This window comes from Drosophila bipectinata, chromosome 3R, assembly GCF_030179905.1.
Source record: "Drosophila bipectinata strain 14024-0381.07 chromosome 3R, DbipHiC1v2, whole genome shotgun sequence".
NCBI lineage: Eukaryota > Metazoa > Arthropoda > Insecta > Diptera > Drosophilidae > Drosophila > Drosophila bipectinata.
In genome coordinates this window covers 28,385,241-28,412,467 of record NC_091739.1, presented here as the reverse complement: position 1 = coordinate 28,412,467, position 27,227 = coordinate 28,385,241, and the positions used below count along the sequence as shown (strand labels likewise).

Sequence of the window (27,227 nt, the reverse complement as noted above, 5' to 3'; positions counted from 1 at the left end):
CCAGCTGTAAACAATTGCGCAATTTTCAACTGCAATAAGGACGAGGCTGTTGCTGCTCCTCCGCTCGCCTCGATGCACAAATGGTCACTAAATGGCCGGATTGTTGTGGCCAGCACGTCCTGCCAGCCGAATTGCAACGAAGTGATGGTTGGGCGAAGGGATGGTCGGCTTTCGGTGGTGTTTTTAATGAGGAAACCTTGGGTCCTGCACCCCTGAATTTTTTATATTTTTCTATAAATAATTTGAAAACATTTAAAGGCTAAATCCTGAAATAATTACACTATGTGGAGTCTTAAGCTTTAAAACAGCATGGACTTTTATTTTCTACCATACAAATTTTACACTTTTAGGCGTTTTTATCTTATTGCGGATTACCGACAAAAATAATAAGAATATTGACAATGAAAATTATCAAAATATTTATCGACATGTGAATAAGGTATTTAAAAATAGATAATCAGCCCGGGGGACATTCTTCGTCGAATTAATGGTTTTCCCCAACACCACAAATAAAAAGGCATATTTTAACCCACTCAGAAGAACAAATATATATGTATTTTTATTGATCGATTTATAAAAAACTACTTAAAAATTCGAATAATAAATTACGATTTAAAAAACATTATTACATTTAAATTCAATTCTCAGTTTAGTTTTTCGACTTGCTTGTCATTACACAATATTATTGACGATTAGAAAATAGATGAACTTTGCTCCAACACTCAAATTGCATTTGATTTTTATGTGTAAAATGTGATAGAAAGTTGTAAATAGTTTGGGGGCAGTTTCTATAAAATTCGACACAAGACGGCACACAGAGTGATTCTGTGCGATCAAAAAAATTTCAGTAACATTCAAAAATGAAAAAAATTTAAAATAAAACCTTTATGAAAAACAATAAAAAAAAATGTAAAAAAGAAAACCAACTATAAACTAAGCGAGGAAGTACTCATCCGCAGACAACATAGATGATAGATGTGTATATATTCATGTGTAAATATATAAAAAACGTTTCTAACAAACACGAGGCACGTCGAAATGTAAGTAAGCAAAAATGAAGTGATTTTCTAGGTTGGTTTTTGTTTTTATTCCGACTCGGGGAAATTTGGTGGCTTCAGTTGCTTTCTTGTCTTAAGTTGACCTCACAAGGCTGCGTGTGTATGAATGTGTATATATATATAGGTCTATGGGTGTATATGGATAAGTCTAGTTAATTATTTTGAACGGTTTAACTTTCAACTAACAATAACTTTAACGTTGACGCTTCGTTTTGTCCCGACAATATGCTTTCTCTTCTTGTATGACTAAAATGTGCGATACCTTAACAGCTGCATAACTTTAATTTAAAATTTTATCATAGTTTCATTACGCATTTTGTGCACTAGTGTATCGAGTTAGTTTCGTGTTTCGTTTTTCCAAATTATTTACAACTAGCCCTACAGCTTCTCTCTGCTACCCTTGCTACTCCTTGCTTCTTGACGTCTAATAGTTTGGCGAGTATTAGGATTTCTCTCGGCGACTGGAGCTCCGCCGAAGGTTCCTACTGGAACTTTCGTGTGGCGGTGCGGGCCTTCCAGGCCTTGACTAGATTGTAGGCGAAGTACAGCGTGAATCCATGCACCTGGAAGCCTACAAAGCAGAATGCATACCAGAACACTCCGTACGGGTAGCCCTGCAACAAAAATCGATTTAATAAATGTTACTGGAGTTTCGAATCTCAAATCCACTTACACGCCACACGAAAATATCAGTCTCATCCAAATCCACGGACTTGTCCAGCGTGGCAAACTCCCAAACGTCAGAAAAGTAGTAGGCAAAGCAGTAGAAAAGTGGCAGGACCGCAAACACCAGGATAGCAATCATGTATTTCTGCATTTCGCGCACCTTGTTTCCACGCGCCGCTGACAGACCCAAAAATGAGGTGAGCAACGAACCAGCCCAGACGTACTCCCACCACAACGGCGGCGGTATCTCCAGTTCCTCGATCTCCAGCACAAATATATCCAGCCGGTCCAGTATGTCCGACGTGAGCTTGGCCAGCATTACGAAGAAGAGCAGGGCGTGAAAGAAAATGCAGTACTTCAAGCGAGACTTGTTCAGTAGACTGAAAGAAAAAAGGTTACAGATTTAGTATTGATTTAGATGTCGTTTCCGCCGCAGCCAAACTGAATCCCATTACTGCAGCCAGCGGACAGAAGTTGCCTTGCTGGCAGTTTGCCCATCCATGAGGTGGGTGGCCACTCTGCGGACGTGGGTGCTCCAGGTCGCGTTTTCCCAGGCCTTTACTGTGGGGCAGTGCTGGCTATTGCCAAGTAATTAGATAATTTGCCCCACGTTAATGCCCCATGTGGGAGGGAGCCGTGGCAAGGGTATTTGTCCTAGTGGTCGAGTGTTATTAACCTAATTTGATATGTGCCAGCTACGCGCTGCCTGAACTCGAAATCGTTTCCATCGGTGCCGGAGACCATAGGACCGCCGCGCGTTGCCATTTCGTTGAGCTATTCGTTATTCGTTGTCACAGGTCGTTGCTTATTTTTAATAAATAGTTGCTGGATATATATGTAAATAGTGTTGCCAGATAACGGTTTAGAAATCCCCCCAAAACAGTGTTGAAAAGTCCCCACTTCAGTAGTGTGGCCGTACCTGCAGTAAAAATACCGTTGCAACATCATTCAGATACTTTCCACAGGGCGCGACAATTTAAACTTTATTGATAAAATTTTAAAATTTCACATATTAATTATCATAAATATATTACGATAGAGAACATAATTTCGTGTAATCCTTAAAAGATTAAGTATTCCTCGAAAGAAGAACCAATATTTAATCATTCATATATCATTACTACATTTGATTATTTACTTCAAAATAGTTAATCTTTGATTTAGTTTAATATATATATAAAAACACTCTACCAAAGTAAAAAAAATGTTTAGAAATCTTTGAACAGTTTTACTGAGAGCCACCAACGTACGATCTATAGTACTCAGCTCTCAGATTCTATTATCTAATAGGCTAAACTATATTTATATTTTCAATGGTTTTTCTAGTACGTCAATCGGTTATTAGCATAATTGAGTCCACCTTGTTCTTATGCTAAAATTATGGAGATAACATGCAGCTTTGTTCTTCAATCTGTTCTAAAATAGGAATAGTGGGTGTGTTCCGGTAGTCTTTTTTTTTTTAAGTCTGGACTATTTCCAAGGGTCAGTGTGCGCGTGGCACCTGTTGCATTTAAATCCATAAATCAATCCGTTAAGAAAACAGAAAACAATGGAGAACGAGAGGGCTAGCGAACGTTTAAAAATAAAATAATGAATTTTTGTATTTTCACTCACACACTCTCTTAATGCTCGCCAAGCTACAAAAGTCGAGCATACGGGTCGTATGTGTCATCAGTTCTACGGCGGTATTCCTCCGATTTGGACGCGTTATTGCATGAGATCGCCTCGGTTCCGAAGATTCGTTTCCTTCACATTTTTAATGCCAGTTGTTGATAATTTTTTCGCGAATATTTATGCCGAGCTTGGCAGCTGAGTGTTTTATCGTTCAAAGTGCCTGAGTTGTGCTTCATTTTCTTTACGGATAAATTTGGTAATTTCCCAAAAAAACCGCCCTGTTTTTGTTCGAAAAATAAGTTGTGCATAGCATTTAATTGGATTTTTGCGCCAAGTCGATGATTATTGCTTGTCTTTCATTGTGACCGCCAAAAATATTAATAAAAATACGCGAAACATTTTCGCCGCCTTGGGGACCAAGACCTCAAGTGATTTGTCAGGGATTTATTTTGGCTCGTGTTGGCAGCTTCTTGTTGTCCGAGTACAAAAGATAAATATTAAAATTTGTTGAAATAACAATAAGTATTACACATTTCAATATGCTTAAAACAAAAATACATATGTAGTTATTATTTGTTCTAATGTTTTAGTTAAAACCCTAAGCATATTAGCATATGCTTCGTCTTAGCACACCTTGTGATATTTATTTTGGCCTTAGGAACTTGAAAACCCCTATCGATGGAGTGCCTTAGATAAGACAATAGTTAATATAGACTTTTGTTTACTTTCAGCTGCGTACTCGCGTGATATCCACCGCTGCGGACTCGCTCTGTGTGTCGCCGCTGACCAAAAAATCCCCATAATCCCCCATATAATCCTGAACCAGATCCCGAATCATGTCCGCGATGGCTGCCGATAAGCGCGCCTCTTTCGCGCGCCGTGCCGAAAGTTTGGTGGAGCGGGTGAGAATTATGAATACCATTTATGAGGTACCGGCATCAAGTGACCACGGATCGTGAGATATTCGATTTTGTTTGTTGTTTGTTGGCTCTTTTATTTGAATTTATTTGCCAACCGCTCGTAAATTATGGCTCGAGGCGGCTAATGTATTTCGCACATTCTCATACAAAACAAAAGAAAACAACAACCCCCCACCGACACAAACCCACTTTTAGAACACACTGGGTGCATCCCCTCAACCTTTGTAGTATCGATATATACACACACATATATTTGATTAGACATAAATGGAACCCACCTACGTCCATTTATGTCTAATCAAATATAGTGGTATTGGGGTAGTGGGGTTTCGACACTTGATTCTCGATTCTGGGGTGCTGCTGTTTGGCTTGGCTCGACTGCTTTAATTAATCTAAAACACTCGTACATTATACACACGACGTCTTAATAAGAGGGGCCAAATTGTGTTCGGATCAAGGTCGCCGGAGGGTTCCCTCCTATCGCAAGACTGATTGCCTCTTATGGGCATGGGTATATACATACATATACTTCTTACATAAAAGTCTTGGGCTTTTCTCGTTTGACCCAAAAGGTTAAATCTGTAGTTAAACTTATTCAACCTGCTACTGATAAATAATAGCTTGTTTATATTGTTTCTTCATTGATAAGGAACTGATCATTCCCCCTGATTTAGAAAAAAGATTATTTTAAATATGATGTAAAAATGTTTATTGTATTTATTATTATAGTTGGCTATTTATAGGTTTTACTTCAAATGATTCTGTGGCAATAACCTAGCTACTTAATGCGCATTACATGGTAATTTTTAAATGCCAGTTTTGGGTTGTTATTACGCAAAAATTTTCATACGAATTCTTTTCCTCCGCAGAGCATAAAAAAGTCATTGTTCGGTGTGTCTTCCGTTGTCAGGCTAAAAATAAATTTCCCATTGCAAATGGCCCTCCCGAACTGCATGGTCATTGTGGATGGGACAGTGTGATTATGGTGTGTGTTCAGTGCATCTGGGGGTGTGTGTGTGGGTGCGCCATTGCAATACAATGGATATGGAATTCCAGAAGAATAAAACCAAGCAAATTTGTCAGTGGTCGGTATATAGTGGAAGTAATTGAAAGACGGCAAAGAGTTACACATTGGCAACGAGTGTGGAAAGGCGTTTATTTAGTGTCCGCCCAGTAAAGCTGAAATGTTTTTAATTGAGAGGGTTCATTGTACAGCTGGGCAATGTTCGACCCATTTCAAATTAATGTTTGTGCACACGCTTTCGTTTAATTCGCCTTTAAAAAATATATATATTGTTTTCATTTTTAAATAGCCATGGTAATGAGCCCACTCTTCATCGACCTTTTTTTTCTTAATTTCCCCTGCAGACTGGTGTTACTAAATATAAAGCTCTGTTAATAATATTCCTCCCTTTGACATTGTCTTATAATGCCGAGGGAAGAGGGCGCCAAGACCCGTCGGGGTGTTCTTAAGTAGTGCAAAGTGAGGGAATTAAAAATGTTAATTGAATTTCGGTATTAGGATGGTGTACAGAGGGTGCTGATACTGGAGCCCCCGAAGAGCTACATAATTCGCTTAAGAGGTGCCAGTAGGGGCAGCTGGAAAGGAGGAGCAGGTGTCGGGTTTGGGAAATTGCTTCCCAACGGCTTTGGTTACACTTTACATTCCAATTTGGCCGAGTGGCGACGATAATGATGCTGATGCTTATCAATCAGGTTAAGGCTTTGCAAGGCTTTGAGGGACAACAGATTAATTTGCATTCCATTTGGATTACATTTTCTGCAGAACATGATCGATGTCTTTATCAAGTTTTCGCATTCGTTTATTTGCAGTTGTTTGCCCTCTTATCGCTTTGCTGTCGAACATTCTAAAAATAACACTAAAAATAAATACATATAGGTACTTGCTCGTACATAGGATGGGGCGGAGGAGGCAGAAGGCCAGACGTAATCGCAAATATGGTGACGCGAACATAACGAGCAAAATAAATGAACGATAAAAAGCTAATAAAGAGCAGCATAAATAAATGCGTAAATATCGAGCTCTCCTACACACAAAAATATATCTTGAGAGTGAAAATTTTGGAGGATAAAACTCGTCTCGTAGATTGCCTGGCTCTTGGAGAGAGGGGGTAGAACATTAGCGGGACGTGGCAGGACTCAGGATACAGCCGAACGCATTTGCTCAAGTGTCTGCGTTGTCATCCCTCGGCCTTGCTAGCACGTGTGTTTGTGTTGCCATTTGGGCTTAAGTGTTCCTGCCGCCAGCCACCGGCTCCTGCTACAGGATCCTGCTGGTAGGTGTCCTTGTTCTTCTGGGGGACTCTCCTCGAATCTGCCCTGAGCAAGTGTAAATGTTTGCATACAATCCCCTCTGCTTTAAGTTCTTGCACTTGAATCCCAGCTGAGGTCAAAGTTGATGTTAACATTTTAAAGTTGTGCAGTTGATTTTTAAGAAAAAGGGATTTCACAGATATTCTTGTGAAATCCTTGAAAAAAAAAACAAAAAAGAACTGATTTAATTTGTTATCTAAATATAATTCTTTCAAAAATTCCACGCTGTCTTGTTTCGACAAACCTTGAAGTTGAGTTTTTCTTTTTCCACTTAACTTTACGAATTGACATAAATAGGATTTTTGGCGCTTTCCCTTCGCTATCTGCCACCTGAACTTGTGTTTTCCTTCCACTCGCACCATGGCAATCGGCTTACACACTTTCCATTCCATGCCCCAACCCTATTGCCACTTGCCAACTTTTTCCATTGTTTCTCGGATGCGTTTTCCACGCCCCCCAACACCTCCTTTTCTATCAGGTAACCGCTTAAGTAACGCGTATCTTCTACATTCCCTGAGCTCTTCCTTCCACATAAATCGCTATGTGGGTTCTCAGCACCTGCCCGGATAATTGTTGCTGACAATGGTGTTGTTGCCTCGTTGTTGTTTATGTGCATGCAGCGTTGTTTCGCCTTCGCATTTTCCTTTGTCTGTCTGCGGGCTTTATGCTCTTTTTTATCATCCACCCCTTTTTGTTTAATTAAAGCGCATGTCGAAATTAAAAGACAAATATGTACGACAATATGAGTTTTAATCGGTTTGCAGGCTCCACGGAAATGCATGGGAATCAATATACTTTTAATTATTTACCATATGCTATTTAATTTTAAATTAAACACTAATTAAATTGCGGCGCTTATACCAATAACGTCCTTCGTGAAATGTTTTTTTTTTTTTTTTTTTTTTTTTTTATCAATCAATCAATAGTTATATTTAAAATCTGTCCGAAGTTATGGACAATAATTAAATTGTATAATGGGACCTTAACTTAATGAAATATTGAGTAGTACAATGTTTGCTTATCCTAGGAAACTAATTTTAACAGTAGACCTTAGCGATAGAATTCAAGTTAATTATTGTCGGGCCCTTTAGTGGGCCTTGTTAGTTTTTCAACTGCAGCTCAGTCCCGTTCGCCCGAGTGGCAGAGGTCCAGTGGGTGGGTCCGTTTCAGCCTCCTTGTGGTGTAGCTGTTGTCCAGAAGATTGATGGCCTCAGGGTTAGGATGTCGGTCCAGCCTTACCACGTACCTATTGGCGAATCTCTGAACTTCTTCGCTCACATATGGGACTCTCAGTTGGGCGTGGATTGTCGCATTGTCGTGGAACGGATGAGCTCCAGTTAAAGTTCTTAGGGCCTTGTTTTGGGCGATCTGAATGATCCTTCGGTTGCTTTGACACGCCGTCCCCCATAGCTGGATACCATATGTCCAGATTGGCTTTACAATGGCCTTATATATAAGGAGCTTGATTCTTAGCTTCAGCCTGGACCTCCTTCCAATGAGCCAGTTGAGCTGACGCAGCTTGATCCGGATTTGCGTCCGTTTGCGCTGCAGGTGGGTTCTCCAGGTGAGCCTTCTATCCAGGGTCATACCCAGATATTTGGGTGTAGGGCTGGCTGGAATTGGGGTGCCTCCGAGACTGACTCCAGGACAGTCGCCTCTCTTCATTGTAAACGTCGTTTGGCCTGACTTCTCATGGTTGACGGCGATGTTCCACCGTCGAAGCCACGGGTCAAGGATGTCCAGCTGGCGTTGGAGTCGTGCAGAAGCCTCCTCTGGCAAGATTGAAGAGGCCAAAAATGCCGTGTCGTCGGCATATGTAGCCACTAGAAGGCCCTCCTCTTCAGCGACAGGCATGTCGGCTGTGTACATGGTGTACAGGATGGGACCAAGTACACTGCCCTGCGGAACACCAGCTTCAATGGGCCTGTACTCCGATGTCGCATTTCCGCTTCTGACCCTGAACTTCCTGTCGGTCAAGTACGAGTTAAGGAAATCGTAATACTTTTGTGGCAGGTTCCTCTTGAGCTTCGCTTTTAGACCAGGGTGCCAGACCCTGTCAAACGCCTGCTTGACATCCAGGAAAACAGCACAGCAGTAATGTTTTCTTTCGAGGCTGTCCAGGATTTTTGCCACGATCCTGTGGCATTGCTCGGGGGTGGAGTGAGAGCGCCTGAAACCAAACTGGTGATCTGGGATCAAACCAGCCTCGTCCAGTACTGTCTGCAATCTGCGCAAAAATACTCTCTCGAGTATTTTGGAGATTACAGACAGTAAACTAATCGGCCTATATGAGGCGAGATTAGTTTCTGGCTTTCCAGGCTTTGGGATCAGGATGACCTCCGCCTGTTTCCAGCAAGTGGGGAAGTGTCCACTCTCTAGGCACGCATTATAGATCGTTGTGAGCCTTCTTATTCCTGAAGGTGGGAGAAGCTTGACCGCGAGTGCCTCTATCCCATCTGCACCCGGAGATTTTTTGGCGTTAAGGCCTGACACCTCCTCCTTGACCTCTTCCTCCGATACGGGCTCCATCTGGCTAAGGTCCGTGGGTGGTAGGGCCAGTACGAACTCCGTTTCTGCTCTGTCCTCTTCCGTGCACATGTTGAATGGCTTGAAGGCTGCTTCGAGGTGAGCAGCGAAAGCATCGGCCCTTTCCTGATCCGAACGACACCATCCACCGTCGGATTTTCGTATTTGGGCGACCCTTTGCTTGGGACGCTTTAAATGGCGGGTTAAGTTCCACAAGTTGTGATGGGGGTCCCCAGGCTCGACCTGGCGCAGGTGCTCTTCGAATGCGCAAGTCCGCAACCTCTGCAGCAGCTTCTTGAGTTTTTTTTTTCGTGAAATGTAAACAAAAATAAACTGATATGCTTTCATAGCCTTGATAACAATGTGTTTAATTTAAAACGTTAAAAAGCGATTTCTGTTGAAGCTATAAATTGTATATTTTTTTTAGTTAACCGTAATTACATTTTGAATTTTTAATTCAACTTTAGTCTCCTCTTGCACATCATACTTTTTTCAATCTAACTTTAAATTACTTTCAATTTATTCAACCTTTTTCTGCTGCATCAGAGCATCATTGGCAGTTCTCAGTGGCATGTCCTTGTCAGCACATTTCTCATATAAATCCCCTTCATTATCTCTAGCGGCATCATCGCCATTTTCATGAATATTCATTTTTTACTGTCATTTTTCATATCCATATCAAAAATTGTTTTGCTAACGTGCCACGCCTACACCCGAAACTACCGCCCCAACCGGAGGCTAACCACAGCCGGCTTGACCTAGGACACGCATATTTTTAATGCGCATATCGCGCAAAAAGGGGGTGTGAGGGATTGGGGATGGTGGTGAGGCAGGGGGCGGGGCAACTGCGCATTTCCCGCGCGCGCTGACAAATTAGCACATCAAAACAAAAAGGCCAAAAAGGCTCAGTGAAGACTGAGCCGAAACAACGGCAAAGCCTGCGAAAGCAGACTCGCCAACAATGGAGAGACAACTCAACAATGCGCCCGAAAACAAAGTAAGACAAAAAGGATTTTTATACATAAACCCCATGCGAAACATTCACACAAATATAAGCCATTGGGGCCGGGCCAGCCCAGACCAACCCAGGCACGTACGCATACATCCACACAATCACTCACTCACTTACTTACCGAATAAAACACGTATACGCCCTGTGTGGGCGCCAAAAAGCAGCGCGCTTAAAAGTAGGCAACGGAATTTGGACTGCAGCATCCGAGCGACGTGTTTGTGTGGGTGGGAGTGTTATTGTGGGTGCTTCTGTGTGGGCGAATATGGGCATCGTCCAGGGTTGCCAGGTTTTTTAGATATCTAAGCTTTGGGAAATAATACAAAATTTTATCCTTTTGAATGTGATATGTTTTTCTTTAAGATAATGTGAGCTAGGTTATATAATTTAAATTCTTTAAATTTCTTCAAATATTTTTACGACGCAGTTAGGTATCAACAGTCTGGCCACTTCATACCACAACACCTTCCCTACTAACTGCCCTACGGCAACATTTCAACACTCGCCTCGTCGTTTCCACCTCCTTCACCAGCTTCGTTGGCAGATAGAGGGGTATGGGTGATGGCCGAATGAGACCCAGAAACCGATTTCACTTGGCCATTTCACTTTCCGTCGTTTTGTTTTGCTCCCCGCTTCGCAGGGCGTCGGTACCTCGCCTCGCACGTTCGGCTCTTCTGTTCTCTTTCTGACTCGGCGTCGGGAGCTTTCGTCTTTTCACGCCGGCGTTGCCGACGGGTCTGCCTTCATTCTGGCCAGCTTGTGATAAGCCCGCCTCACAGTCGTCGCCAGGCGTTCGAACATTGCGTTGCCAGAACAAGCATCTCGAAAAATACGCGCTTTCGCAGGACCCGTCTCAATTACCCGATTTCGGTGCCTAGTGCTGCTGTGCGCCTAATAGAATCCCGTGCGCGAGACGTTGTGTGTCTCACGGTGTTGTTGAAGCCAAGACGCAATAAGTAAGGAGACAGTAAGGCTAGTAACCGAGACCGAGACAACCGCAGCATCATGTCAAAACCAAGCACCCCAAAACATGGCGGTAGCAGTGGCTCTGCGGCCGCCGCTGCTGTTCCCGAGAAGATAAGCGTAAGTTCCTGACAGCTCGGTGCCAAGATTGTTGCAAACACCAAAAGTCGGACAGGTTTTTGACAAGCGCATCTTGGCTAATTTCGAATGCACGGTGTTATTTGGCGCCTCACATTTTAATGCGCTTTTCTCGAATTCTCTCTGTGCGTATACGTAATATTCTATGCAGTGTGTGGAACAAGTTTCCTGAAACGTCAGAAAATGGCTGAAAGCATTTATAAAGTCTATTAAAATTTAGAAATTTTTTTACTCTAATCAACTATTAAGTAAATCAATTTTGTGATAAGATATGAAGCTAAAAACTTTTCGTGATTATTTAATATGTTTGGGTACAAATCTCAAAAAATACATAAACAAATTTTAATTAAAATTTTAAGATTTTTGAACATTAGAAATATTAAATATTGTTTTTTGTGTTCTAGTATTCATTAAGTGACACACACCATCCTTAATCTTATAAAAATTAAGACCCTATATCATATTTTTTTGGTATTTGAAAAGCATGAATAGTTTATTTAAAGGGATACGAGTGTCTAACTAATAACTTTCAAAGGGAGTGAAAAAAGTAATCCACATACTGAGCCCCAGCATGATCGGATATGCTGGCTCCTTTTTGACCTCGAGCTCCCCTCTGTGCTTCGGGCTTACCTATGCGACTGGGTTTTATTTAGCTTTTATTTTCTTTGGCTATGATGCTCAGTGAACTGGGCTCAAAGGGCATAGCACACTTTTTGGCTTGCGACTCATAAAAATTGCATAATTGTCGTCCTGCATGTGGCGGTTTTCTGACTGTGGGTGTATTACTGTACTGGAACTGTATGAGTGGCTGAAACATTACGTTGAATGGTTCTTTTTACGTGCCATTTGTGGTCGCATCTGGCACACAATAATTACGTGGACTAAGCCCAGCCGAATGTAGGTGCTTAAATTGGAAAAATTATGTTCCTCCTTTGCTCATAATGTGGTCCTGTTGTGTTGTTTATTAAAGTTTCTAATTAGATTCGGACCATGAAATAAATTTTCAAGAATAATAAACAGTAGAAAAGTCTAGAAAAACCACCTAGCTCTAATAAATTTCATTTCGAAGAAATGTCTTGACTCGGTATAAGGATTTCGTGACTTAAAAAATTCCATGAAGTTTTTATGCTTGCAGCGACTTTCATGCTCATGATTTTCCCATTTTCTTTCCGACCACAAAGTGTGCTTCGTTGTCCTGGTCCTGATTTCCGCTCCCAACCACATATTGCAGACTCCTGCTCGTCCTGGATTGCAATTTCAATTCAAATGTGCTGACTGAAGAGATCTGCCTGTGGAATAAACCACGGAGAAATCCATTTTTTCGTGATTCGTTTTGTTTCTCAGCACTGCTCGGGTCTCGGCCAGACTCGCTTATCCCTTTAGGCTGGGCCTGGATGCGATGGGATTTAATTAGGAGAAAGCATAATAGAGCGACGGGCTGTCCATATGGGTCCTTTGCATTATATATGATTTGGTGCACTCCCATGTTCGCAGACTGAAACTTATTTTTCAACGATTTTCCCATTTTTTCGCTCCGGCTTTCAGTTGAATAATAAAATGCCAGCCCGCGGGGTTTCCATTTTCAGCCTTGGCTGAAATATCCTGTAATTTGTGCGGCCATAGCTCCTAGAAAAAAAAGGAGTCCCTTTCAGTTGGCAAAGTTTATGTCCCGCACATTGGATAAGTCTCATCGTCTCATCCTCCCGGAGAGCAAAGTTTATTTAGCCTGGTCGTTTGTTTTTGCCGTCGTAGCGTCTGGCATTTCCCATTTTCTTTGTTTGGTGTCCCCTGGCCACTATCGAAAAACTTGTTGACTTGGCCCCCGGCCATCGAAGGGATCAGGAAACATGCGTTCCTATTAATATAATTGTACTCCGGATAGACTTTGATTTTTTTTCCCCTGTATCTCGTTTTAATGAAATTCCACGAGTCTGATGGAGGAAACTGACGTGGAAAACGAGTTCTTAATGGCACTATTGCGATGCGGTTACCAGGTCGTCGGGGCTGTAATAACTTTCCCATTGGCAAAGTGTCAAAGTTTTCAAGGCAACATTGCGCATACGCCGTGTTTGCCCGCAGGCGGAAGCGCCCGCTTTTGCGGCTACAGGCTGGGAACTTAAACAACATTTAATTGGTGGCTTTTAGCACCGGCCTACATTCTTGCATATTTGTTTGTGTGTCTATTAAAAAATGGCCCAAGCCTCAGAAAAGTCTGCGGCAATTTTGTTTGCCCAACTTTTCGCATCACTTGGGGGCTTGCGCTTTTGTAGTCCTGCAGCCTGCAGAAACTTTTCCATAAATTTCAAACTGTGCGGTATTTAGCTCAGAGATTTCCTCAAAATGGTGCTTCGCCTGCTCTTTAGCTAGCGTTGGGGCATGAAATTCACATCTTGTTTAGTATACCTCTGAACAGCAAGTTTGAAATCATTTTGCTAAAATTTGCACTCATTAAAATTTGCACTACGATGCCAAAATAATTGCAAATGATTATGGCTTTTGTTGCGATGATTTCGACTGTATTATCAGCAGCATAAATGCGAAATTCAAAATCAAATATCAAATCAATTATGCACCTGCAGAATGTCATTCTCAGGCAATTACAATTTGCAACATTTTGATCCCGCATCATCCGGCCTCTGGCCATTTGCTGAATACTAATTAAGATTAATGCGAATGTCGACATTATTGGGCATGGGATACTGTCGAGCCGGTATCACATAAATATTTCATGCCCAGGCTCATAGCTGATAATTAAATTTACATTATTATATCGCATTCCGGTCAGGAATATGGATATGGGATCAAAGAAAAAAATAAAGCATCAATTCAATAAGCTACCAGCCGAATAGGGAGAGAGTCGGGAATCCCCGAGGGACTTGAAGGACGACACATGACAGCACTTAACCAAATACGAATAAAATCTACAACCCGGAGATTTGGGGGCTCCCCTAAGTGGTTCGGGTGCAAGTGCGGTTATGAACCGAAATCCATTTACACTTGAATACGTTTCTGGCCAAAATGAAGTGGTTTGCTGGCAAATAAAGTTTCGGGTCCGACCATAAACAACCATGGCAGCCGAGGCCAGCCAGGATCTGTTTGTCAAGGCGGTCACGAGTCGGAGCCCTTTAAATTACGAATGCAATAAATGTAGCCAAGAGAGCGAAATCCCGGCGATTGAGTTAGGCGTGTCTGGCAAGGGAAATGCTGATTAGCGGAAAAGAAAAACCGAAGGAGCTCTGCAGCTATACAGCTTTATGTATATCTTGAAGCACAGTTGTAACCGAGATTGAATGGCCAGCACTTTGTTAAATAAACTTTCTGTTCGAGTGGTGGAACACTTCTGTTACAGACTTGCCATCCTCAAGGGCCCTCGAATTGGCCGGCTTTTGTTTTCTGGTGCGTTGTGTTTTTCCCATCAAAGCTGACGAGCAGGGATGGCCCAGGAACGGGGGATCAAAGACAAATGCTGACCTATTTCCACCTGGTGAGACTAAACACAGTGGTCCAGGTTGCAGGATAATTAAAACGTTTCCACAAACCGTAAATTGAGGTAAATGAGTTGAGGTGCAAAGTTTGTTTTGGCCATTTTCACTTTCTTTGATGGTTACTTTGGAATTTCAATCGAACTCTTAATTACAAAGCTATGGCAACCAATTTAAATGTAACTTCCATTTGTATGTTACTTTTATCAAGGACTCTCTTTTTATAAGAGGATTGAATGTGCTTTAGTAACTAAAAATTTAAATAACAATAGAAATGCATTACATTTTTAAATAACTGGATCTCACAGAGCTTATAACATCGATTTCCCATTAGCCAGTCCATAAATAAACATTTAAAATCCAGATAGCAATTTTTTGGCGCAAAAATGAGAAATCGCTGGCACGGGATATCAGCCATCAAGCTATCAACTGTGAAATCCATCAGGTTACGGCAGCAATCCGACAGCTCCTGGCAAACTCCTCGCACGCAAGGATGGATCTGTGGAAGCGATGTGATGTGATGCGATGGCGGGCATATATGTGATGGAATGGGGGGGACGCCGTGTGTAATGGGCACTTAGGTTGCTGCCACATGATTACGACATTAAAGGGGAAAATGTGGGGAAAATCGGATTCCAAAGGCAAAGGAGTAAAGGAGCGGGGTGAACGCAAAAGAGCGAAAGTTGCGACGTCGACGAAATCAGGGAAAATATGACACGAGGATAATGGGGAAAGGGGGGAAGGTGTCAGGCTCTGTGTGGCAGGACTATAGAGCTAAGGCAACACGGAACAGAAGTCGAGGCATTAGAAAAGAGGTCAATGAGTTGACACGTACACAGCAACATCAACAGCAGCAGCAGCAGCAAAAGCAGCATCAGTGGCACCACCAACGGTTGCAAGTTCCAGCTAGAGCTTGAGGGCAACGCCTTGGTTATACGACCAGCCACGCCCCCAATACCTCTACCTCCACCCAGTGGCCCCTTTTGTGTTCTTCCCCCTCAAAAACAGAGCAAGTGATACAGTTTTATGCATGTTTTCCAGGCATTCTGGCATCGTATCCGCCAACAAAGGACTACATTTTGTTTGCAACAAAAAAAAAAAGGGAAAGCAAACATGCAGGCTATATGTATAGTCATGTATTGTAAAGAACGTAGGATGAGTATTATATGATACCCAAATTCAGGAGCATGCATATATCTGCATCTGCTCCTGATATCCATCGGATCTGGGGTAAACGCTCAAAATGAAAACAAAACTTTTGGGACATGACAATGCAATTCGTGTAACGAAATATTTCATTACTTTATGTCCTTGAATAAGTTTCTAATGGAAACAAGTTTAGATTTTAGACATTTTGTTGCAAGTGTTTAGGATTTGATAAGAAGGATAGTTGCTTTTAGAATCTCTATTTTTATTAATATGAGAAAGGTAACAAGCCGATGACAGCTGCCAATTGAGGAAGTGCAATTTTTAGATGTGCAACCGTGAGGGGAATATTGACATATTTCTCAATTGAGTCTCGAGACGCGGACACATGTCTGCCAATACAGGGTTCAAGGTGCAAACACTGACCCAATGGCAAGTCAATTAAAGAGCGACAAGCGAACGGGCATTTGAGACAGGTTGAAAATCTTCCGAGGGGCTAGAAGGGCGAGTCTAGATTTTTTCAATATAAATCAAACGATTGAGCCAAATTACTTTTTAATTGACTGATGACTTTGGCGCTGGCAAGAGCTCCCCGGGCTACTCGACCTGCCTCGGGGCTGAAAAGTTCCTCTGACGCAAAAAAGCAAGTAAACAATTTCATTTTACAATTGTGTTGGGCAGGAAAAACAAAAAAATACCTTAAAAAAAAAACAGAGAAAAACTTCAGTTGACAGCCGGGTAAAGTTTCATAGTCTCCACAGGGTAATTTTTCAGTGAAAAAAAAAATGTTTTCTACCTATGTATGTATACACATAGTTTTTAAAGTAAAAGTTTGTTTAAGCGGATTTAATTTGAAGTTTTTGATAGTAAAGCTGAATTTTAAAATGTTTATTTTTTAAGGTCTATGAAAAATATTGTTTTCACTGTTTCTCTGCTGAAATTCAGTTTTTCGTCGAATATGACCACATCCTGTGAGAATTTGTGGCTGAGGCCAGCCGCAAGACATCCATCATCGGTGATGTGAGCAAGGCCGACGTCACTCCGCCGGGGAAAGGTGGATGTGAATTGTGAGTGAATGAGCATCGGCAGGTCGTAAAGTGCAGTCAGCCAAGCAGCCAGGCAGGCAGTCTGTCACTGCTGACGTTTAAACCTCCTCCGAACCTTCACTTTCTCAGCTTTTCATAGCGAGTGTTTGTGGGTGTGTTATTTATTGGCAATTTCATTATTTATAAGCGATTTTCATGGCGACATTGGCATGAATGCGTTTATATTTGATCACTTTATTGGGTGGACAGGTGTGCGAAAGGTTACAAACACACCAAGGTATTTACGACACTTTTCTTTTCTCTTTTCTACCCAACAATTTCCTAGGTCTTGGTACACATTTTCTTTCCATTCTCTCAATCAATTGTCAACACTTTTATGACACTTTGTGGGGATCGTAGCAGCTAAAGAGTGTCCCACGCCCCAAGATAACCCTTGACTATTTATATCTAAATGGCTTACACAAACAGAAATAATAAAAAGAAATCAAACCCTCTGTTTTATAGTTCATTTCTTCAATGGGTAGGCAAACTTTAAACGCTTTAAACAGTATGTTTTAATGATTTTCATGTTTAAAATTTTAATATATAAACTACATAGCTAGTTTTCCCTTGTGTATTATTTCCCACCCTCCAATTTGCAATGTCCGGACCGATTCGAACACATTCGGCCACAAAGAGGCTCACACTCAATTAATGCCAATTGATTTGTGACGGCAGGCGCGTCATTGCTCGTTGTTTGCCAGGCTTGTTTCCATTTGGCATTTCTACATATGTACGAACTGGACTAACCCTCCCACGGACCCGAATATCCCCTGTCAATTTCCATTGATGGCAAGTGCATCTGGCTCATCCTGTGGACTGCGTAGACCCGTCCCCAGATGGCATCCGCCATGCAAATTGTCCTCGTTTCCCCAACATCAGCAAAAAGCAGTTACATAAATAGCAAAGCCTTATGATTTATTTATGCTCTTAATTTGAATGAAAAAGTTTTTTTTATTGGCTCGGTTCCGGGGGAGGAACCCAGCAGCAGGTAAATCCATCCGCCATCCGCCTTTCCGTTCTTCCGACTGTTGCCAAGAAAAAGCAAACGGAAAGTTGCGGCCGACAAATGCATTTACATAATACCCATTCCGTTTATTTATCTATTTACTGGCTTACACAAAAATCCCTCCCTCCGATCGGAAGAGAGGGAAATTCTACGGATAGACATTAAAGAGCTTAGGCAAATTCTTGGCCCGAAGATGTTGCTGTTGCTGGTCTTTTGACACTTGTATAGTTTCATTCAATTTCAATAAGTGTTCAATGGCTATATGCCTGCGGATGTGTGTGTGGGTGTGTTGGTGGTGTGGTTGTGTGGGTTAGCAGTGGCCAGGATGGCTGACAAAGGACAACAGCCTGCTCTCAATTTGAGGAGCTTTGCAGGCTTATTTGCTTTACGCTTTAATAAATTTCCAATTGGGTTTAGGTCGAGGCAGACGTCGGCTCCTGAAACTGATAGCTTCACACAAAACAGTGTTCCTGACGTGCCCGTCCAGTGTATTGCAGGGCATTTCAGTTTATTCAAGGCATGAACTTTCCAAATCAATAGCCTGGTCTTCGAATTGCGAATCCCTCGAATTCTAACCAAAGCAAAGATAATACAAAGGACCTACCTTACCGAACCAAATTAATTAAAGTAACCACTTCCCACGTAAGAGTCTTTGGAGTATCATCTTAAACGCAATTTATTTAAGGGAGTATAGGAAGTCGGATTTATGATTAAATAAAACTAATCTCAGAGTATCTCTGCCTCCTACAACTAATCCAGGGCAATGTAACTTTTTGCGTCACTTGCAGACATTTTCCCACAAAATTCAATTTGGAAATTTTCATCAAACAGTCTCGAGTGAGTTTTCTGAGTCGAAAAATTCCCCAGAGCCCATAATATTTAAGCTTACATTTAAGTTTTTGTTGTTGCATCACCCACACAAACATTCAACAGTTTGGTGTGTTTAAGAATGTTCACTTTTCTGGCATTTCGTACAAATTTCCTTGCCAAATTCCACTTCATGAATATATGGATGTATGAGTATATTAAATGCACTCCCAAATATTTAACATGCCAGGACGAGAAACGAGCAACCAGAAATTCAAATTCAAACTCAAAACTTACCCAAGGCTTTGGCGCTGTAGCGCCCATGGACCACAGACGACACATGAATGGGAGGACATCATCAAGGACCTGCCAAAAGCAAACGCTCACAGAGTCAAATACAGAGAAAAACATTCCACATTTTTTGGTCATTTCATGCCCGTCATTTTTCACGCTTGAGCTTGTGTTTATGGCAACGTGAAAATGATTTTGCCGTTTACTTTTCTTTTGAAAAAGTTTTCAAGTTTTTTTCTTGTTTCCTCTGAACCCCAAACATTCCAAGAGCACTTCAATTTATATTTTGATTACCGCCTTTGCAGAAATACAATATCAGCACGGAGAAATGCGGAGATCTTACTGTTGTAGTTCAGGTGAGTTGTAGTCTGAAAGGGCCCATTTATATATTTCTCGACCTTTTCAAGAGGGCATTATATTTGGTTTTATTTTAATTTAGGGCGACCTGTCGCAGCAGGAGAAACGCGCCGTTTTCATTACGGTCCACGACCTGGGCTGCAATCGTAAGTAGATGAGTTGCCTCCCCGGAGAACTAATTACCAGCCCGGCAGATAACTAATAGCGACCGGTCGCAGATAATTCCTTCCAGGAGTTCGTGAGCAGCCCCTGCATGACGGAGATAAAGGAGCGCTCCTGCTTCATTCACGTGGATGTGCCGGGACACGCGGACAATGCCGATGCCCTGGCCGATGGCTTCCCATTTCCCTCGCTTCAGTCCCTGGGCGAGGACTTGGTCACCGTGCTGGACTACCTGCACGTAAAGTACGTGATTGGCCTGGGCGAGGGCGCCGGTGCCAATGTCCTAGCCCGCTTCGGGCTGGCCCATCCCAGCCGGGTGCTCGGTCTGATCCTGATCAATGCCACTGGCAGTGCAGCCAGTGTGCTTCAGTCCTTCAAGAACAAGGTGGGTGTGTTGGCGTCGTCCTTCAAAACTTTTCAAAAGTAAAAGAAAACATTTTTCTAGATTTTTACAAAAACTTTGTTACTCATACGCCGCGTGGTCTTGCTTGTGTTTGTTTTCAGTTATAGAAACTTTCTGCCTTTGGGCATATTTTCAATTCAATTACATATATAAAGTTTAAAGTTTAAAAGTTTAAAAATCATGTAGAACATTAACGTTTTCCAGTTAGTTCATTTTAAATATTTATTTCTTGAATTTTCGATTTTTTATTTACTTTTTCTGTACATCCACTAATAGTTGGTGTGTTTACTGAGCTGCGCTAATTAATGTGATTCCCCTCTTGTGCCTTTTCAGTTCATTAGCTGGAAGAGCGACGAGGTGGCCCAGTCGGCTGAGAGCTTTCTGATGTACCACAAATTTGGACATGTAAGTAGTAGCAATCAGATGGGGGCGGACGGGCTATATCCAGAGTACATTTGCCAATATATATGTACTTACTGTGAACTGCGTGTTGTCGTTGGTTTTATCTCAGTGTCGTACTCACTTTACCTTCTGTTCTATTTTATGTTTAAACTTAACCACCACCGCTCGAAACGAACAATGTTCGTCTGCGCTTTCAGGTTATGGAGGTAAACAGATCTAAAGTCACTTAAATAAGTCTCTTCCTCAGCCAACCTCTCTCTCTCAATCGGTGATATTTGTTCCAATAAAATCAATATAAAATTTGATCCTTCCCTCCATTATTTTTTATAGACTTAGTCACCCCTTTTATTTACAGCATGTTTATTTTTCTTGTTACTTTCTTTTAGAAATGGGTATGTAGTTCCCCCTCTACCATCCAGCAAGAAATTGGCCTGAATCAAGAATTGTCTTACGAAGAATTCTTCTCATTTTGTCCTTCTTTTCGTGTTATTTGTTGAATGCTTTCTGTTATTTTTTTTTGCATGCATGTTGTTTTCGTAGTTAGTAGTAGCAGCTTACTGTTGTGTATTGCTTTAATTTATTGACCTCCAGTCTCATGCCAATGTTTTGCTTACTCACACTGCACACTTACACACAACCCGGTGAAATGCCGAAATTTACAGCAAATCGTGGGCGAGAACCCGGACAAGGACAAGATTGTGGCCGAATACCAGAAGCGTCTGCATCGTTCCCTAAACAGCAAGAACATCGGCTTGTACGTCAAAGCATTTATGAAGTAAGTTTTGGGCCAAGAAACTTTATAAACTTTTCGAGCTGAGGAAGCCTTACTGGATGATAACTTCATTTTCTTTATTTTTAGTCGCAAGGACCTTACGCTCAAAGGATGCAAAGTGGATGTCATTCTTATTACTGGAATGCTGAGTCCTTATGCCTCAATGGTGGAGAAACTGCATCGAGATGTGGAGAAGGAAAGAGTTACCATATTGAAAATTGAACGGGCTGGAGATGTCCTGGCTGATGCTGTAAGTAGCTGTGATTAAATATTCAAGTCCTTTATAACTTATTCACAAATAATATTTAAAACTAATCCATATTTCAGCCCGGAAAAGTGGCCCAGTCCATATTACTTTTCTGCAAGGGTCAGGGTCTGCTCACATCAGTGGTTATGCCTGGAGTGGATCGCGGACGCGCCTTTTCCACCGCTAGCTCAGGGTCTTTGGAGGGTGCCAACGGTTCCCGGCGGCTTTCGCGGGGCATTTCAATGGAGGACTACGACAAGCCCAACATCCGGCGGCTCAGCATCATGAACAGTGAGTTGCCCAAAAAGGAGTAATCACACCACAGCCACACCTACAGCTACAGCTACAGCTACAGTGCGAGCCAAAAGTACAGCTCCCAGCGTTGGTAGATTAAACATATTTGCATATTTAAATGACATACTTAAATTAGTGAAATACCTTTTAGTCTGAAATCGAACAATTATGTCAACCCAAAGCCAAACAATCATCCCAGATGTAATCGCATATAATCTTAGTCGAATGGTGATTGACGTTTTAAGCCAAATTTTAATTAGCAATCGCTTCGAATATTTAACAAGCCAAATCAGCAACAAAAACACACTGTTCATACTCAATGATGGCAAACACTCAAGTGTCTGTCGACTCGTTTTTAAACTGTGTATTTAGGTTTAGTCTTATGACCCCAAGGATCCCACCTGTGAAACTGAAACGAAAGCAAAGCATTCATATCTATGTAACTCTTCCACTCAAGCGAACTTAGACACAACTGCTAAATGTTAAATACGAACAAGCAATCATCTATGTAATACCTCCGATTAGTAAACTGTACCTAAACGCGTAGAAACTATGGCGACTCAATTTTAATTGTGACCCCCTATCCTTAAAATTTTCTATAATTTTTCTAAACAGTCTCAAATGTTGCTATTTTAAGAAAGGCAAGAATCATATATAAAAAGTTTGAATAGCATAATTTACAAGCACCACAAGAAATGAAAGAGTATTTAAAATATTTATTATAAATGAAGGCACACTGATTGCATATTTACGAATGTACGTAAGTGCAAACAATCAAAAACAAAAGCAATTGGAAATCCAAAACAAAATATTTTAATGCAATGTAGCTTTCCAGCGTTTTTTGAAGCAAGTATTACAATTGTTTTATGTATCTCGCATTGGCTTTAGCTTAACATTTAGTGAAGACATTTAAGTCGACCAAGCACTCAGATAAATAGATGCAACTACACAGTTACACAATAAAGTTGATAAAGAAGGAACGTTTGTGGTTTAAATTTAATTAGACAGTTCTTTGGGCGGATATAAATTTTTTACTATTGGCTTTTTGTGCAAAAAAACTTTAAAATTCCTGATAAATCACTTAAAAATATTTACTACTGAATATTGCTTATTTCTAGGGCTGTTAAACTATCGAAAGATGCTGTTACCAAGATTTATGGCCTCTCGAACACCGAAATATTCCGGCGTATTGCTTATATTTTCTATCCAAGAAAGTGGCGCCACAAGTCAAATTGAACGGAAAAAGTTTCGCCTTGTTATCGATAATTCATTTCAATCAAACGTAAATAAGCTGGTCACTCTAGGATCGATTGCTGGCAACGGTCGCTCGTCACTAGCGTAATCGATAGTTTGACAGGCCCTAGTGCTTCTAGCTTTAATAACAATTTTGAGAACAATTGCGAATCAAATAATGATAATAATACTGAGCTAACCTGCACTCCGCCTCCAAACCCGCTTCCGTTGACCAAACAGCTAAGAGGACCTTCAATTTCAACTGCGTTCATATGGATGCACCGCCACCGACAAAGCCTCCGCGCGGAGTGAAATATGGCAAGGATGAGGTAAATTACTTCAAGCCGTCGCTGAAAATAACTTTTCAATACCCCAACAACTACCATGTGCAATAAACTATACCGGAAAATACATAAAAAAGGTCTTCTTGATGGTCGTATTGTGTTTTTGCGGGTCTAAGGCTGATGACGACACCATCTGTTGTTGTTGTTTCTGCACGCCCTCTTTTTTGTTTTGAGATAAGTAATGAATAATCTTTTCACTTTTTCTGGTGGCTTTGTAGTCCGCAGGCTGTGGTTTTCTGGTCAATGTCATCAAATCCCTTGGATTCAGCGAGACTACCGAGGAACGCCAGAAGGAGAAGGCTAAAATCGAGCAGGAGTTTAAGCGCTCGGACCTGCGACTCAATGAGCTGGTTTCACGTCATGACCAGCAGCTCACATTGGTGCTGCCTCTGTTTAGTCAGGTCTCTACAGAGGTGACCGCTAGCCGGGAAAGGATTCATGCCGTCAAGGAGAACTTAGGTGCGTGCAAGCGGCTTCTTCAGTGCCGGCGAGATGAGCTGAAGAAGATGTGGACGGACGCAGTGCAGCACAAGTATGTGCTGGAAATGCTGGAGCAAATGTAAGCGATGCCATTAACAATCCAGAGTAATAAATAAAATCATAATTTTTTAAAACAGCCAAGAGCTCCGTAAAGTGCCTCAACGTGTGGTCAGCTATACAGCCAAGCGCCAGTATCTACATGCCAGCAAGGCACTGACCGATGCCTTGACTACTTTAAACGGTCCTCTGCAGGCGGTCGAAGGTTTGTCAGACTTGCGAGCCGACTTACAGACGCGTCGTCAACAGTTGTACCAAAGGCTGCACGAAGAGCTGGTTACCCAGGTGTACACGAACTCTGCCAGCGAGGCCTTATCTGCGTTCCAACGCAGCAACTCCAGCCGTTTGAATTCCAGCTTTACGCGCGGTATTGGTGCTCGACGATCCACAGATCGGATTGAGGCCAATGCTAGGGTGCGCAAGGCCCTCGCTGAAATGGCGCAATGCTTCGATCTGGACAAGGCTGAGGTCATCGAAGACGCGGACCTTATCTACCCGGAGCTAAGCATGAGCTACTTCGTGGCCATCATCGTGGAATCGTTTGGAATGCTGCACAAGGTGCCTGATTCTCTGGAGACGCTGCGAGTGCAAATCCAAACGGAACTTCTCAATGTGGTCCGACATACGACCCAACAACTATCGCAGTCAGGATTTGGGGAAGCAACAGCAGCCACCGGAGATCAAAATCCGCTCCTAATGTTGTTGGAAATCATATTTAAGCAGTTCAAGGCCATTGCCAAAACGCATAGTCTCCTACTGAAAAACTACTTATCAGTGGGTCAGAAATATTCGGTTGTAGGGCCTCAATCCTACGACTTGACAGATTTTTGGGCCCAAGCTCAGTCTGTGGTGAGTATCCAATACCTTTAAAACCTCAGTTCATCTATAATTAAAACCATTACCATTTTATTTAGTTGCAATTGCTGTTAACCGACTACTTGGATATACAAAATGCTGCCGCGGATGAAAGTGCTCAGACGGGATTTTCGGAACCTTCTAGCAACATAAATTCCTATTTCCTAAGACGCAAGGTGCCAAGGTAAGCGAACAGTTATTTAATACAACAAATACCTTAAATATTATACCCCTGACAGCACCAAGCGCTCCATGTTCAAGTTTGACAAGTCCTCTCATGTGGGCAACACTGGCCAAAACGACTCCTGTAAGGAACACCGCCGTAATGCCTCAGATGCCTCTGTAGACGATAATCTAGTTGCCCAACTTGGAGGCAGCGGTAAAGGGTCTACCAGCGGCCTATTTCCTCACGAAAAGAAGCAGCGGGAGAAACTGTTGATCTGTACTCCCGATCAGAATATCATTACCAAAGTGTATCTGCCTCTGATGGAATATATTAAGGAGATAGAGGCCTTTATGAAGTGCAAGCCAGGGTTCGTTGTATTTCTTTAGAAAATAAACTATTTTTATTAACTTTCTTTGATAACAGGCAACCCTGCAGCCTGCACGACTTTGTTGACAATTACATTAAGGACACATTCCTATCCAAGGGCCACAACCGCAACTTGCAGTTAACCATAGAGTCACTTTCTAAAAACCAGGACGCTTGGCGAACCATTGTCAGTCCGGAGGAGATGAAAACCCTCAATTTGAGCCGGCCTTTGTTGCAGTCTACTGTCATGGTCGAACGGAGACTAATGGAGACCAAGAACCTCATCCAGGATCTTCCCTGTTATTCGGAGGACCTTCTTAAAATGGTGTGTGCTCTCCTCAAAGCCTATCGTGAAATCTGTCAAGCCGCCTACCGCGGAATCGTGCAGCCAGACTCCGAGGACAAAAGAATATACAGTGTAGCCTGGTTAAAAGATGAAGATATCAGTAGATTCTTGAAGTAAGTATGACAATAAACCGACAGTAACCGACCTATAACATAAATAATTATTTAAGATCGCTGCCGAACTGGACGGATCTAAAAAGCTCAAGCCAACGAGCGCGACACAACCGAAAGCTGCATCGCGGCAGTTTCGAGCCGTCTGAAGAGGAGAGTCCCATACAGGTGCAACAGCGCAACGTTCGTGAAGCCGAGATGCTGACGAGTAATCTGGGCGAAGGTGGAATAAGACCGCAGGAGATTCTGGACGAGATCAGCGTGCTTAAGGAGCTTGCGATTCTTCAAGAGAGCATGGAGTGGTTCTCATGCCGCGTTTCCGAGTTTGCAAACGACCTACGCCGCCCGATGGTGAACGGACTGAATGCCGTTTCGGCCGAGTGCTCCGCCGACATTGCCGTTAAAGACGGCACGATTAAGGTGATGACCAACCTTGCCCTCGAGTTCGATGAGCTGGCCAACACCTGTTTGTTGGTGCTGCATCTGGAGGTGCGTGTCCAGTGCTTCCACTACCTGCGCTACAAGCCGAGTGTACGGACTAACAGCTATGTTGGATCAAAAGATGACATCCTAGAGCCCGACCGCCAGGTGCAGGTCCTAACTAAGCGACTTTCCGAGATGGACGAGGCCTTCAGTGCCACTCTGCATCCTCGAAAAACCAGGGTATGGATGAACAAAATTATAGAGTGCACCTTATCTGAATTATTTCTTATATTTCAGTACATTTTTGAGGGCTTGGCGCATTTGGCTTCACGTATACTTATCCAAGCGTCTAACTATCTGGAGCATATCGATCAAATCACAGTGCAGCGCATGTGCAGGAACTCCATTGCCTTGCAGCAAACATTGAGCAACATAACCGCATCCAGGGAAGTGGCCTTAGATCAGGCCAAACAATTCTATGAGCTCCTATGCATGGAACCGGATGTAAGTTAAAAGAATTCACAAAACTAAAACAATATTATAAATTATATTTTTTAACGCAGGAGATACTCAATGCGTTATTGGAAAGAGGGACACAGTTCTCCGAAATGCAACTACTGAACGCTCTGCAACTGTCGTGCAAGTCCTTCGGGATAACCGACGCCAACCTTTTGGCCTCCTATCAGCAAAAGCTTTCTGATATCCTAGGTACCAAGCCATCCAAAGGTGTTGTTGTATAAACGACTTTAAAGTCAGCGGAGAAACAAATTTTAATATCCCTGTTTGTATACATCGGCAATAGGTGTAAGATCAAAAGGAGTGTAGTATTAAGCTGAAAGTTATATTTCATGTTCTGAACATATTGGGCCAGCACTTGGTGTTGCGAAGTAGTCGTTTATACAAATACATATTCTAAAGTTCATTAACAGTACTTTAATGGCCTAAACAAAATAAAACAGAATTTAACAACGATTTTGATTTTTTTTATTTTTCCCCATGAAGCAACCCCCTGAAACCCCTGATTAAAGGCCATATTGGCCATATCAAGGCCAATAGTCATCCGATTCTTCAGCGGAATAGCTTAAATGATTTGTGGATCGATTCTCCATAAATCTGCATTAAAATCTAGGAACAAAATATTTTTTCGATTTTCTGTCAAATT

The 27,227-nt window shown here is 42.1% G+C and overlaps 2 protein-coding genes across 12 annotated transcripts; one reads left to right on the top strand and one right to left on the bottom strand.

Annotated features, from left to right (window-relative positions):
- Window positions 1–522: 522 nt before the first annotated feature.
- On the bottom strand, window positions 523–2,592 carry jagn (jagunal). The gene is made up of 3 exons (XM_017233205.3): window positions 2,401–2,592; window positions 1,732–2,104; window positions 523–1,672 (listed from the first exon to the last, which is right to left on the bottom strand). Exons 1-3 carry the CDS (start codon window positions 2,487–2,489, stop codon window positions 1,541–1,543), a joined length of 594 nt encoding a protein of 197 aa, XP_017088694.1. The 5' UTR covers window positions 2,490–2,592; the 3' UTR covers window positions 523–1,540.
- Window positions 666–27,037, top strand: LOC108119813 (exocyst complex component 4). 11 transcript variants are annotated; one of them, XM_070282235.1, is made up of 18 exons: window positions 668–1,040; window positions 4,070–4,267; window positions 19,354–19,404; window positions 19,488–19,551; window positions 19,624–19,952; window positions 20,304–20,375; window positions 21,035–21,147; window positions 21,232–21,394; window positions 21,472–21,682; window positions 23,159–23,247; window positions 23,481–23,821; window positions 23,880–24,648; window positions 24,714–24,838; window positions 24,894–25,187; window positions 25,244–25,645; window positions 25,702–26,305; window positions 26,363–26,569; window positions 26,629–27,037. In XM_070282235.1, exons 2-18 carry the CDS (start codon window positions 4,175–4,177, stop codon window positions 26,803–26,805), a joined length of 4,104 nt encoding a protein of 1,367 aa, XP_070138336.1. In that variant the 5' UTR covers window positions 668–1,040; window positions 4,070–4,174; the 3' UTR covers window positions 26,806–27,037. The 11 variants fall into 11 exon arrangements, 9 of the variants coding, with proteins under 9 accessions (XP_070138339.1, XP_070138336.1, XP_070138340.1 ...); XM_070282239.1 differs by having other exon boundaries at window positions 669–1,040; window positions 4,070–4,240; XM_070282236.1 differs by lacking the exon at window positions 668–1,040 and adding an exon at window positions 3,417–3,594.
- The last annotated feature ends 190 nt before the right edge of the window (window positions 27,038–27,227 follow it).